This window comes from Miscanthus floridulus, chromosome 18 (assembly GCF_019320115.1).
Source record: "Miscanthus floridulus cultivar M001 chromosome 18, ASM1932011v1, whole genome shotgun sequence".
NCBI classification, from domain to species: Eukaryota; Viridiplantae; Streptophyta; class Magnoliopsida; order Poales; family Poaceae; genus Miscanthus; species Miscanthus floridulus.
The window spans coordinates 108,151,202-108,166,422 of NC_089597.1; the positions used below are offsets into that span (position 1 = coordinate 108,151,202).

The 15,221-nt window shown below is 46.6% G+C and overlaps 1 protein-coding gene across 1 annotated transcript in view; it reads left to right on the forward strand.

The window, feature by feature from the left end:
- Window positions 1-1,370: 1,370 nt before the first annotated feature.
- LOC136524346 (uncharacterized) overlaps window positions 1,371-15,221 on the forward strand; it is a 36,161-nt gene continuing 22,310 nt past the window's right edge. The window contains exons 1-2 of the mRNA XM_066517753.1: window positions 1,371-1,414; window positions 2,271-2,733. Coding sequence (XP_066373850.1) covers window positions 1,371-1,414; window positions 2,271-2,733 — 507 coding nt within the window. The remainder of the gene's footprint in view (window positions 1,415-2,270; window positions 2,734-15,221) is intronic.

Below are 15,221 nucleotides of genomic sequence, written 5' to 3' on the forward strand. Positions count from 1 at the left end.
GGCTCAGGCTAGACAGGTCCCCAACCAGGGACCTTGTGCCAACAGCCGGGCTTGGGATACCGGCGGAGCGCGGCGTGTCGCCCTGGGTTTGTGCGGCGTCGTCGTGGCTCTGCTCGCGTCACGCCTGGTGAGCGTGACGAGAGCGGCCGCCTGGGCGCCACCTATGCCTGGGCTGTGGGTACGTGACGTCGTCGTCGGCAGGCGGGGCTCGAGGTGTGAGGAGTACCATGTCGTACTCGTGCCCTAGAGACCTGAACTCTAGGCTCCCAAACCAGACCACTGTGCCGAGACACAGTGGTCGTACGGGGTCTGCCATCTGGGACTTGTTGGGATGATGAAGCTGACACGCAGAGGCCCCTACCTGGCACGCCAACTGTCGGTGTTTCAGACCGGGGGGTCCTTAACCAACTAGTAAAATTGTACTGCGTGCCCCTAGTCCCGGATGATGATGCAAAGAGACACAAGGTTTATACTGGTTCGGGCAATCGGTGCCCTACGTTCAGTCTGAGAGATTGATCTTGTATTCCTTGCACCGAAATGCTCGTAGTAGGGGGTTACAAGCAGGGCGAGAGAGGGAGCTAGTCCTAGGTCTCTATGATGAACAGGGCCAGTTGCTTGAGGTGTTGTTCTCAAGTGTGGGTGTTACAGCCTGTGTTTGTCTATCTCGTGAGTTCATATGTGCCTGAGTGTGTCTAAGTTTGTATGAGTGTCTTGCCCCCCCTAGAAACAGCCCCGGTCCCTCCCTTTTATAGTAGAAGGGGGGACGGGGGTGATACATGTGCTAGTTACGTGGCGTCGTGTGAACAGAGGTGGCCTGTCCGAGCCCTGTAGCCTGTTGCTGTGGCGGAACAGGTCGATGGAGTGGTTCCGCCCTTGAAGTGCCGGAGCAGCGCACCGGTCACATCCGATCATGTGCGACGTGGGAGCTAGCAATAGCTTGACGTAGGGCCTGACAAGCGACGTGCCGGTCGCAGTGCGTTGTCCGCACGAAGTGCCGAGGCTCAGTCGGTGCCGAGGCCGAGCCATCGTGGGGGGGCTCGGCAGGCGCGAATCCCAAGGTTGTCGAGACCCTGAGGTGAATTGCCAAGGCATGGAGGGAGCGGCTGACCCTGCACACTGATTCCGAGGCTACAGGGATCCAAGCTTAGCTCCCCATGCCGCGTTGTCCTCGGAGCAGTTAGAGTTAGGCAGCACAGTGCGGTATGGACATTAGTCGTGGGCACAGTGCTACGCACAGTGGCCGGTAACTCCTGCTTTGTCTTGTTTCGGATGGCATGGTATCGATGTGACTTGCGTCTCGTCGGCCACTCCTCCCGTACCGAGCCGTCGTCCGGACGACATCGTGGGAGTGGTTGGTCAAGGCGGAGGCGATGGGGTTGTTTGCTGAGCCGGCCTTGAGCGAGGTGGAGAATCGGTAACTCGTCCGAGGCCTTCTGGGTGGGGCCTCGGGCGAGTCGGAGAATTGGTTTCCTGTCCGAGGCCTCTCGGGCGAGGCCTTTAGTGAGGCGAAGAGTCAGTTATCCATCTGAGGCCTTGGACGTGCCCTGTGTGCGATACGGGAGCCTCAGCGGTCAGCGTCGTACTCGGTTTAGGTGGAATGGCGCGGGACGTGTGTCCACAGGGCACAGTAACCCTGTATTGTTAGTAGGGGATGGTAAAAAGGAGATTTGACCGTTGTCCTATCGTCCCTGTCGCTGTACCCTGCCGGTCGTGGCTGACGTAGCGGATGCGGTCGGACGTATTAAACGGATGGGACAGTCTGCTAGGGGGACGGTCGAGGCGGAGGCGACGAGGACACGGGACGAGCCCGGCCTCGGGCGAGGCGGAGCGAGATCGGGACGTCCGAGGCCTTGACCGGGGGGCCTCAGGTGAGGCGGAGATTTGGTCCGAGACCAGATTCGGTCGAGCCGGCCTCGGACATCACCGTGAACTGTTTCCTTAGTTTGACTAAGGAGGCCTCATGGGGGTTTTATGAGTTTTTTCGGCTTTTGCTTAGGGTACCGCTTACATGGCATGCCAACCCACATCATCTCCGACCGCGACCGCATCTTCACCAGCCATTTCTGGAAGGAGTTATTCCGCTTGGCAAGTACTAAGCTATGCATGAGCTCTGCCTACCACCCTCAATCCGATGGCCAGACGGAGCAGGTGAACCAGTGCCTTGAAGCATTTCTCTAGTGCTTTGTCCATTCCTACCCCAAGCAGTGGCTGCACTGGATCAGCTTGGCGGAGTATTGGTATAACACCAGTCTCCATTCTTCACTCAACAGGTCGCCATTCGAGGTACTTTACAGACACCCTCCTCGCCACTTCGGCCTTTCACCTCCTGAAGCATCATCTGTACCTGATGCTGAAACCATGCTTACTAAGCGTTCCACTATGCTTAATTTGGTTCGCCAACATCTTCTCCGAGCTCAACATCGCATGAAGTTGTATGCTGACAAGCACCGCTCAGAGAGATCCTTCAACATCGGCGACATGGTGTTCCTCAAGGTCCAACCGTACGTCCAGGCGTCGCTTGCTCCTCGTGCCCATCAGAAGCCCTCCTTCCGTTACTTTGGGTCATACAAGGTGCTGGAGAAGATTGGAGCTGTCGCCTACAAGCTGGACCTGCTGGAGTCATCTTCTGTTCATCCAATATTCCACGTATCTCTACTCAAAGCTACCCTATTGACCAAGTTTCCTTTCTCGGTGGATCCTCTAGAATCTGTAGAAGGCTTGCAAGTTCCTGAGGTAGTGCTGCAGCGTCGTCTCCATCCCTGTCGTACGGTGTGGTTGTTCAACTCCTAATCAAGTGGTCCGGTCTGGATCCAGAACTTGCTACCTGGGAAGATGCAGAGGCCATTCAGCAACGTTTTCCTTTTGCTCTGGCCCGGGGACATGCCGGGTCGCAAGGGGAGGGGGTGTCACGATGCCGCACCCAGTAAACACTAAGCCTAAGAGGAGTATTCGCAGCAGGCCCAAGAACAAGAGAGTGACTGGCCCAGAATGGGTTTGTAATATCTGTGAGCCCAAGCCCAGTAGTGAGTAGTAGAAGAGTGGAAGGAAGAGAGGGAGAGGATCAACCAATGACTCTGTAAAGACATAACCTAATCACTCTATCGGTCGTCAGCCTGTCCGGCGGACCTCGTTTCCCTTTCCCTGAATTTCCCGGTGCCGCCGCAGCGAGCGTCGTCGACACCATGCCCATCGACTCAAGTGTGTTGGTAATAGGTCTAGGTAGGTATGATGGTCTCCCATTGATTATCTGTGGTGAATGTGGGAAGTGGCGGGTTGTGCGGTGCAAATTGAAGCAACAATGGAGTGAAGGCCGAGTCCTCTACTATTGTCCCGTGCACAAGGTGGGTCTGGAAGACTTAGATTTTGTTTAGTATTTTGGATTTTGACGTGAGCCTGCTTTGGTTTCTTTTTTAGTGCAATGGGGAAGGATGTCCCTTTTTCTAATGGGAGGATGAATATATCGACTTGCTATTGGGCTTCAAGAAAGGAGTAGGTCTCACTGACACCACAATTTTGAATTTGAGGGATGCAACAATATTTTAGGGATTGGGAAGAAAGACTACTAGTAGAACTAGTTAGAGAAGTTGCTAGTTCTTGTATCTTCTTTGTGCTTCTGATTAACTTGTTTATCTTGATTATGAAGAACTAAATGCAAAGAGGTCGCTTGTGCTTCACTTATTTGTTTTGATCACCAAGAACTTTGGATCTAGTTCATTTCAATGTGTCTCAATCTATCTACTAACTTGCGAGCCGCCACAAAACGATAAGAACTCGAATTAATTTATATCAAAAGAACATCTTTCATGCTGTTATGCATAGTCACGATTCACTAATGACAATGGACAAACATGTTGAATGTTGTTTTTCACATCCTTGTGAATGACACAAATATGTTGCATGTGAATGACACAAATATGTTGCATGTGTTTCTATATATCACAGACAAAAGAAAAGGGATTTTCGTCCCTATCTACCTATCTCCCAAAAGTATATATACACCTTCAAGAACCAAAAGCACTATCAATATTCACCAATTTCCCTAGAGTTTTTTACATCGTTTTCCCTAGAAAAACTGAAGGAACCCTAGGAGAACTATGTTTCCCTAGGTCAATATTTGAAAATCGTTATCTTTCCTTAGGGATTCTCGCTGTTTGCTCACGGACGAAAGTGCCATGTAAACAAAGTTGGATAATTTTCCTAGAAAAACTTCAAACCGCTAGGAACATACTATCTTGTGGACATATGAACACAGCAGCAGACAACCGGGCTAAAAGCCTGAACTCTCTCTCTCCTTGTTTAGCCCTACCAAACATTTTCTCCCCGGCTCTCATCCATTTTCTCCCCGGCACGTCTCTCCACCGTGGACACACTAAGTCATACTTTCTCCGTCCCATAAAAAATGTCATTATCACTTTACGAGAACTCAAACACTTTTAATTTTAACTAAATATATTAAAAATATTAATATTTATTATACATAATTAGTATTATTAGATAGATCATTGAATATATTTCATAATAAACTTATTTAGAGATATAAATATTGCTAATATTTTCTATAAATTTAGTCACACTTAAGAAAGTTTGACTAGCACAAATCTCATAGCGACTCTTTTTATATATATTATGCATTTTGCTTCATCTGATATCTCACTCATAAAATAATTGTCGCTTATAATTGAATGCCTTATCTATGAACAATAATTTTGTATCTTTGTTGTTGCCGATAGGTATAGTTTCTGGTGGTATTTTTATATACTACTCCCTCTATCCCTGAAAGAATTAATTTCTAGCCTAAAATATGTCTCAAAAAATCGATTTCTAGAGGTGAAAGGTCCACAAATCTGCATTAATTTCTCGGGTAAAGTCCAATTTACACCCTTCAATTTTCACCAAAGTCCGGATTTCAACCTCGAACTTCAAAACCGGATAACTTTGGCCCTCCAACTCTTAAACCGTTCAACTTTCAACCTTCTGTGCGGTTTTGTAGGTGAACAGTAACTTTTTGATATTTTCAGGTGGTGCCGAAATTTTATATTATTTTTTTAAGCATCTTAACGTCCTCAAATGAAAAAACTCAAAACTACAAAGTTGTAGATCTCGTCGAGGTCTACAATTTACATATAAAAATTATCTTCATCCGACATCGTATTGAAGGGTTATCTATTTTTTGAAATTTGAGTCTCATCACGTGATAAAATATGGTGCTGAAATTTTATATTATTTTTTCGAGCATCTTACTATCCTCAAATGAAAAAACTTAAAACTACAAAGTTGTAGATCTCATCGAGGTCTACAATTTACATATAAAAATTATCTTCATCCGACATGGTATTGAAGGGTTTTCTATTTTTGAAATTTGAGTCTCATCACGCGACAAATTGGTTTGTCATAATTTGTCGCGTGATGAGACTCAAATTTCAAAAAATAGAAAACCCTTCAATACGTTGTCGGATGAAGATAATTTTTATATATAAATTGTAGACCTCGATGAGATCTACAACTTTGTAGTTTTGTGTTTTTTCATTTGAGGACAGTAAGATGCTCGAAAAAATAATATAAAATTTCAGCACCATATTTTGTCGCATGATGAGACTCAAATTTCAAAAAGTAGGAAACCCTTCAATACGATGTCGGATGAAGATAATTTTTATATGTAAATTGTAGACCTCGACAAGATCTACAACTTTGTAGTTTTGAGTTTTTTCATTTAAGGACGTTAAGATGCTTGAAAAAATAATATAAAATTTCGGCGCCACCCAAAAATATCAAAAGTTACTGTTCACCCGCAAAACCGTCCAGAAGGTTGAAAGTTGAACGGTTTCGAGAGTTGGAGGGCCAAAGTTATCCGGTTTTAAAGTTCGAGGTTGAAATCCGGACTTTGGTGAAAGTTGGAGGGTGTAAATTGGACTTTACCCTAATTTCTCTCGTAGTCTGGGTCGTATTTAACACAACCTCTCTATCCTGTGTTACTATTAGATACTCTAAACGACACTACTTAATTAGACTTCTCGGTAGCTAAAGAGCTATTAAGAATTAGCAGTTTAACGAGTGGCGACATGGTCTTTTATCTTTGTTACTGATCTGTCCTAAAGTTATTAGAAATTCATTCGCTCGTATAGACAGAGGGAGTAGGGTACTAGCACACGAACAAACTGAATTGAACACGCTGCCTGTCCTCACTCTGTGACGGCGCAAAGTCGGATGAGCAGAGCAGCAGGGTCGTTGGCAGGCGGAGCCTGGAAGCAGTACAAATGTGCATGCGATGCGAGCAAGGCAGTTCGCAGCCGAAGAAGACGATCCCGATTGAGGCGAGCGACGTGGCCTGCTCTCATCTTCAACCTCTGAAGAAAGTGAAGGAGAAGGAGCTCGGAGTGGCTATTCAATGCGTACGTCCCACCGATCTCCATCAGACCATCACCCGCGTTAATGGCGAACTGGTGATGGAACGGTCGTCGGCCTTAATAGTTAATACGAACAGAGTGGTCTTGTCCAGTGCCCTATCTATATGTCCTGGGCCGGTCTAGCTGCACGAATAAATTCATGTCACATGTTTAGATAAATAACAAGAGGCTAATTTATGAGATGATTTTTAAGCCTAATTAATTCACTATTAGCATATGTTTACTGTAGCACCCAAATCATGAACTAATTAAGCTTAAAAAATTCGTCTCGTAAATTAGTCGCAAGTTATATAATTAGCTTCGTAATTACTCTATATTTAATACTTTATATATGTGTCTAAACATTCGATGTGACATGAATTTTAGAAGCTCTCGTAGAAACCAAACAGAGACTAGTACTACCAGCACTTAACTCTGGATGTAGTTGGAACTAGAGATGGACTACGATGCATCAGCCTGGGCGTTCGGTTTTAACCGACGGTTCGGTTCGGTTTTTTCGGTTTTTTAAAATTTCGGTTTCCAGAAAATGACCTCCGATCGGTTTGCTAAAATTTTAAAACCGATCAATTTCGGTTCGGTTTTTTAGTTCGGTTTTTCGGTTAAAATCGAATAAACCGACGTAAGAAAACATCATACATGATTCAATGCTCAAATCAAATATTACAAATTTACAGTTCATTCTTGATAATAAACCACAGTACTCCATCAGTTTTGCAGTTCATTCTTGATAATAAACCACGGTACTCCATCAGTTTTGATAAACAACAGGAAAAAAACCACAGTACTCCACCAATTTCGGTTTCTCGGTACTTTGGTTTGCAGTTCACAGAAACCGAAACCGAACCGAAACACCGAAACCGAACCGAAAAACCGAAACCGAACCGAAAAACCGAATTACCGACTATTCGGTTCGGTTTCGGATCGGTTCGGTTCGATGTTCGGTTTTCGGTGAAAAACTGCACAGGCTGAACGATGCAAGCAGATGGTGGCCACTGGCCCTCACACTAGCTACTGACTAAAATGAAATGTCTGCAATGCTACGGCCTACGGGGATGGAGGAGTTTGGCCGGTCACATTCTCTTGGATGAAGAACCTGCCCATCCGTCGCACTCATGTGAACTGTACATGGTTTATTGGGCTTTAATTGCGTAATCTTACGTTTGTTGTGGAACTGCTTCGGGATCTAGAAACACAGGAATACTTATTACCCTCTCTATCAAAAAAAAAACTTGATATCCTAATTTTTCCCTAAGTCAAATTATCAAAGTTTGATCAAATTTATACAGTAGAATACTAATTAATGTTTATACTACCAAGCAAGTACCCGTTACATTCGTGATGTGATATATTTTCATATCATATCTATTTGGTGCCATAAGTATTAGCAAATTTTTCTATAGACTTGGTTAACTAAGATGATTTGACTTATGATACAACAAAAATATCAAGTTTTATGGACCAAGGGAGTATATATTGATAAGTAACTTTTTTTAAGGTTTGACTAACTAGCCCCTCCATTCAAACCCGTAAGTTGTGCTGCCTTTTTTAGTTACATACTCGCTCAGTACAAAAAAAAGATGTAACTATGGATTACGTAACACTTAAAGGGATTCATGTTTGACTAAGTCTTTAGTGAATGATTTTCACATTTATGGCTCCAAATCAATTTATTATAAAAATACATTTCGTTCTAATGATATTTATTTGATTCCATAAATATTGATACTTTTTATCTATAATTGGTCAAATTTAAGAAACTAAAATACGACATTTTGCTAGAATTGTATTCTTTTGTGGATAGAGGGAGTACATATGTCGGTGCGAAAAGTGACCAACAAGTAAATATTTATAGTTTTGCCTTGTGTTGTGATCGGATGTGGCCTAACACGCGATGACACATGATTTATATTGGTTCAGGCAACGTGCCCTACGTCTAGTTTTAGTCGGTCGGTGACTTTATTCCTAAGCTCAGGTGCTCGAAGTTTGTTGTGGGGTTACAAACGAGTAGAAATGAGAAGGGGGTGTTAAAGGCCCGATCGGACTCTGAACCGAATGACGAAGAGTGACGGGTGCTCTAACGTGCGTTAAGTATTGGAGCGTATGGTCTTTGTAGCTATCGAGTTCTAGGGCTATTGAGCTGTTCGAGCCTCAGGTCGTCGAGTCCTCGAGTCGTATAGCCTTTTCTCTTTCGAGAGAGAGCTTTTAGGAGAGAGCTCATCCCCTTTTATAGTTGAAGGGAATGACCTTACAGGTCAGAGAAAGAGAGAGTGTGTGTATACGTGTGCGACCTAGTCTTGTTACCTACGCTGTCGGGTACGAGACGGTTATCGGCGCCCACAATACTGTTTACGTCCAGACGCATCTGGCAGGCTCTCCCGTGTTCGCCTAGTACAGCAAACGTCAGCGCCTACAATACTGTTTGTGCTCTGACGTGTCTGGAAGGGTGTATAGTGCCCGTCTGGCATGGCCTGGTGGCACCGTCCTGCAGGTGCGCAGGGCATGGAAGTGTATGGTCCTTGGTATTGCGGTTGACTTGAGCGTCTTACCTTATCTGCTCTACCTGATCCTCGAGCCCTCACTGAGCGGGCGTCCCCAGTCGGTCGTTCCTAGTCAGCCCCGACCGTGTCGGTCGGAAAAGAGCAGCGAGCAGAGGTCAGGCATATCCTCGGTCGGAGAAGGAGGTCGGAGCCAGACTACGGTCACACCTTGGCCAAGCCTTTCGGTCGGGGATCGGATCGTTGTCCCAGCCTATCATTATGTATCTGGGCCGGCCCAGGCGCTCGTTATCGCTGCGCCGCCTGCTGGGCTGGGTCTTGTAGGGAAGCAGGTCCATTGGGGACCCCGGGTTTATGAACCCAGCAGGAGCCCCTAAGCCCCTTTGGGACTTCTGTGAAGTCATGAAGGGGTTGTTTACACTCGTTTCACGAGCGCACCTGGTGGGTGTAAGGTTGTGGGTCGCCGTCGGACGAGACGGAGCGCGAACCCGAGGTGTCGGGCGAGATGGAGCTCGCGACGCGGCCGGAGCATGAACCTAGGGGTCAGGCGTGACCAAGGGGCCAGGCGAGATGGAGCGCAAACCCAAGGGTCAGGCACGGCTGTGGGGTCAGGCAAGACAGAGCGCGAACCCAAGGGTCGGGCACGGCTGAGGGGTCGAGCGAGATGAAGCGTGAACCCAAGGGTTAGGCACGGCCGAGGGGTCAGGCGAGATGGAGCGCGAATGCAAGGGTTGGGCGTGGCTAAGGGGTCAAGCGAGACAGAGCGTGAACCCAAGCGTCAGGCGTGGCCGTGGGGTCAGGCAAGACGGAGCGTGAACCCAAGGGTCAGGCACGGCTGAGGGGTCAGGCGAGACATTGCACGAACCCAAGGGTCAGGTGCGGGCGAGTGGTCAGGCGAGACGGAGCCCGAACCCAAGGGTGGGGCGTGGCCGAGGGGTCAAGCGAGACAGAGCACGGACCCAAGGGTTAGGCGCAACTGAGGGGTTGGACGAGACGTAGCGCGAACCCAAGGGTCAGGCATGGTTGAGGGGTCGAGCGAGATAGAGCGTGAACCTAAGGGTTGGGTGCAATTGAGGGGTCAGGCGAGATGGAGTGCGAACCCAAGGGTCGAGCGCGATCGAGGGGTCAAGCGAGATGGAGTGCGAACCCAAGGGTCAGGCATGGCCGAGGGGTCAGGCGAGGTAGAGCGCGAACCTAAGGGTCAGGTGAGATGGAGGTGAGCGTAGCCTCCGAGCCTGCAGCCGGCTAGAGAGTCGGTCGAAGGTTGAGCACCTTGGTACTCATTTGTGGGGCTGCTAAAAGGTCCTTGTGTGGTTTTGGTAATTGAGTGACAACCCTAGGTGGACTAATTGTGTTTATGTGAGATACACATGTGATTAGTCCATAAGTACATGTGTGTGAGCAACATATGCCATGAAGGTGAAAATAGTTTGGAGATGTTGCAAAGCTGACACATATGATGATGAAGGAGCTTATTGCACATGAGACATGACATTGAGTCATGTGATCAAGGTGAAGAAGATCAAGACAAGACCTGGCTTGATGGACCGGTTGCAAGCGTGAAGGGCAAGTCAGAGGCTTTGGAGCGATGGACCACGTGGCAGTGAAGCTTGAGCAAGACTTGGCGCCGATGGACAAAGACAACGGTAAAAAGCAAGCGAAGTCAAGATCAATGAACTAATATGATCACGTGATGATATGAAGTGGATCATATCATTGTTGATCATGTTGGTGCATCTGTTGCATCGACATTGGAGGAGATGGAATGGAATGCACAAGGCAAAGGTATAACCTAGGGCATTTTATTTTCACTGGTCATAGGTGTGTAGAGAAGTTGATGACTGGATTTAGGATAGATGGCCGTACTATCAAGAGGGGCAAACTTGTTTGCATATCGGTCATCTAGTGCCACTCAAGTGATCTAACTTTGCATCATCGCTAGGATTGAGTAGCGTGGCAAGTTGAGTGACTAATCCTTTAGAAAATGTTTGTGAAAATCTAACACACATACACATGGTGGTGTTGGCACATTTACAAAGGAGAAGAAGTTAGAGTTGTTGTAAATCAACTTAGAGAAGAGAAAAAGGTTTTTCGGTGTACTCTAAACTATAGGATGGTCCTTGGATTGGAATACTGTTTTGATCCATTGTGATTTGGATCAAGTATGCATGTGGGATGTGTAGCCCTCTGAGTAAGCTTTCCAAAATGTCCAAGATCATTGTAATTGGAGTTCGGAGCTAAGAGTTATAGCCGTTTTAGCGCTGAAAGGTCTATGACCGGACTCTGCGACCTGCGCGTCCGGTCAGCACCTGTGAGTCTGATCACAGCGTTCGGTTAGTGTTTTTAGCGTGTCCAGAAGTGACCGGACGTACGGAGAGTCCGGTCACTGAAAAACGTCTCTGGAACCTCTCTATAAGTGACCAGACGCTGGGAGAGTCGAGTCCGATCGTAGGAGAAAGGCGAGTCCGATCAGTTGTGCAAAAATGTGTTGGTAACCGGACTTAGCCTTGGCACGTCCGGTCATTGGACCTAGGCGTGTACGGTCAAGACTATGCGCATGTGGGAGCTAGCCATTGAAGCCCAACGGTCGGCTTCAAAAGGAGGGGACGCATGGCATCATCCTAGCGACCGGACTCTATGACCTGCGCATCTGATCATTATGACCTGGGCGTCCGGTCAGTGCGCGTTTTGCCCAGTGATGGGATAACGGCTATTTTAGCCATTGGGGCTATAAAAGGAGTGTGTGGACGGCCTTGGGCTGGTTGCTGAGTGTAACACCTCGGTGTTAAACATGCACTAACATTCCATCCCATGAGCATAATCATCATCACCTCATGCATAAGCATCATTCACGCATTTCATTTCGAAAGAAATGAAGTATCATTTCATGTGGTGCTTAAGTTGATTGAAATTCATTCATGTTTCAAACAATGTGAAATGCCATGCTCATGTTTGGATGCCATGATTCTTGTTTTGATCACTAAGATAGCTTATAAATGTTTAGGATACAAATTGGAGCCAAGTTCATATTCAAAGTTTTGCCAAATTATGCTTTTAAAATAATTCTTAAAAATTAGGGTTTTGGGATTTAAATTACTTTAAATCTATAGTTCAAAATCTATATGGAATTTGACTTTGGTCATAAAAGCAACGTTGTAGAGAATAAATTTTTGAGCAACTTTTATTTTTGGACCAAAGTTTGAAACTACTTTGAAATTACTCAAAATTGGTATTGAATGAAATCAAAATAGAAAATAATTTGGAAATCACAATTTTCACTTTACTAGGCCACCGCCTCGCTTTCGGCCCAGCCGCTCAGGCCGGCCCGGCCTGCCTCTGCGCCGCTCCCCTGCTCCCGCGTGCCGCGCCCGTCCGCGTCAGAGCGCGCCCGTCGCGTGGCCGCCATGCACCGGCGAAGCACGTCGCGCGGCAACACCGGCCTGCCGTCCCGACCAGGCCGCGCTGCCTTCAAGGCTCGGCCGACCGCACCCGGGCACCGCACTCACCCCTCCCTTTTCGCTCCCTCCTCTACCAACGCAAGCAGCAGCCACAGCAGCGCTCGCTCCTCCGCACGCCATCGCCGGTGTAGCCGTTCCGGCCATGCCTGACCATCGGAGCCCGCTACGTCTTCACCACGCCTTCGCCCCGGTCTCGCGCAGCTCGTGCTCATCTCCGTTCGACGTGGTAAGGCTCGAGCCGGCCGCTATTGCTCACCGGAGCACGGCCGAGCTCATCGGAGAGCTCCGCTTCCGTGGAAACCCCCTCTCCGCTCCACCTCTCGCCTTCCTTTCTCGCGCGTTAGCACCACCGTGCCCTTGCGAACCTCGTGCGTGCCTCCCTGTGCCTTGCCGTGGCCAGGAAGTGCCCGCACGCTGGCATGCCACGCCGCCGCTCCGCCATTGCTATCGACGAGCCTCGCTCCGGTGAACCGCCCCTCCATATTCACCTCTATCCGACGCGGTTTGACGTGGGGAGCACGTTGGTGCCCTCCGTTTCGCCAGGAACCTCGCCGTCGGCGAGAGCCGGTCGGTCAACGACGGCCCTGCCTCGGCTCCGGCTGACGCGTGGGTCCGGCTTGACCATGGGTCCCGTGTGGCAGCCCCTCTGGGTGTACTGTACCGGGTGCATCTAGCAGTTTTGAACATGGATTTTTGAAAGTATTTAAGAATGATTTTCAGATTTCTATTTAAATGTTTGGGAATTTATAACTTGCTCAAAATGGCTCCAAATTTGTTGAAACAAATTTTGTTGTGTTCCTTGTCACCAAATCTACATGATAAAAATATTGCATGTCATTTTTTAGATACTTTGATGAAGAGCTTTATTTGATTCTTGATATTGCTGATATCTTGTAAAATGTTTAGTAAATCCAATATGTATCAGAAAAATATGACTCCAAGTTTGTTACTCTTCTTGTGTAATGTACTTTCTAGGAAAAATATATGCCATGCATGTCCTGTAGAAAAATTATGAGATGTAGTTCAAGTGCCTTTAATGGCTGATTTTTGTTATTTTTGCTAGAGAGCAAAATTTGTATAAAACATGCATGTGATAATTTTTGTGCAATGATTATTTACTGTATAGAACATAGGAAAATATTACATCTACTGTTTAACACTTTTCATAACACAAAGTATTTTCATGTTCATAATTATGCCATAGCTTGTCATTTTTGTGTAGGCTACTCCACTTATTCAAATGTCATAAAAATCTGATGGTAGACTAATTAGGGTAGTACTGTGCTATGGTAATTTTCTAAGATTTTTTTCTAAGCTATCAAAATAGATGTTGCTATTCAAACCTATTATTAATTAGGGTTTAATCAAATGTTGCTTTGTGCATGATTAAGGAATTAGTGAAGCTTTGGTGTATCTTTGAAGCATTTAATGAGATGTGTTGACTTAGCATATTAGTAATAGAAGAGAATACAGTAGATGACATGTGCTTGTAGTACATGTTCTTGGATGATGTTGACTACCTTGTATTCAAGCATATCCATTGTGTTCATTTCATCTGATGCACCTTTTGCATAAGCACTTACGCACATGCATCATACAGGATCATAAACTGAGAGCCCAGTCGTCATACCCGAGGAGTCCGAGGAGCAGCTCGAGGTGCAGCCACAGGAAGTGACCGAAGCAGACGAGGAGGACGTTGAGGAACTTCCGGAGTGCCCCGATCACCGCTCGAGCTCCTTCAAGAGAGGCAAGCACCGGAGCATTTTTCTCCCCGGTTTGCAATTATTAATTAAACGCTTTACTTTAATTGATGCATTACGTTTAGGAGTTGTTTGCAACCGTTGCTGCATTATACCTTGTTTACCTTTGTTATACTATATCCTTATTACCCTGGTATCCGCAGTCGAGTCAATGCTTAGCTGGCTTAGACCGGTAGAAGTCGGGTGATTTCCTGTCACCTACGAGCTATAGGTGGTTACCTGGATCTGCTTGGATAACTATGTAGTCATGGTATAACTAAGTGTTAATTTGAAGTTGAGACCGGATGGAGACTTACAGAGTTTTGGACTGTAGTGCTTTTCGTCTGTGTCGATTAAGGACCAACCGTTGTTGGGCCTCAGGTCATGTTGAACGCATGCCTTACATTTAGCTGGCCGAATAAAGTACCTTTCGACCGCGAAGCTAGAAGATTATTCGGGCCGAGTAGATTGCCCGCAGCGTACTATACCGGAGCAGGTGTGGTAGGACACGGGGCGCGATGATAAGACCAAAGGGCAGTCGGTCGGCCCCCGGGTACATGTGGTTCCTGGCAAACTCAAGATTTTCCTAGATAGTTGACTCGGTGACCGATACCTCACTTTAGCGGGTGAGTGAGGTTTGTGTAAGGAATAAATCACCAGCTGGTTAGGAATCGATTCGAATCGCCATCGCTCCTGGATAGTGAGCACTTGACTTGAGTGACTTCATCGTAGTATTGTTGATGGAACACTTGGACAGTTATAATGAATATGACATTATGGAAGTTGTTAATGATCATTGGTTATCATTATTTGCTTAATCACATGCTTGCTCTAGCATAGGTGCAAATGTAGTCGACAGGTTAATAATAATTAACTTGACACTAATGCTTTTGGAAAGGTTCTTGAAATACTAAAAATGCCTCTTTTTGTAAATGAGTCAGCTACCCTACTATAAAGCCCTTCATAATCCTTGGTGTCACTTTATTTTCGGTTATGTCGGGTAAGTCTAGCTGAGTACCTTCTCGTACTCAGGGTTTTATTCCCACTTGTTGCAGATGGGTAGATGTATTACGGCTACTGTATCAACTACCTTTATCCTGCGATGGGTGATGCTTAGGACCATGG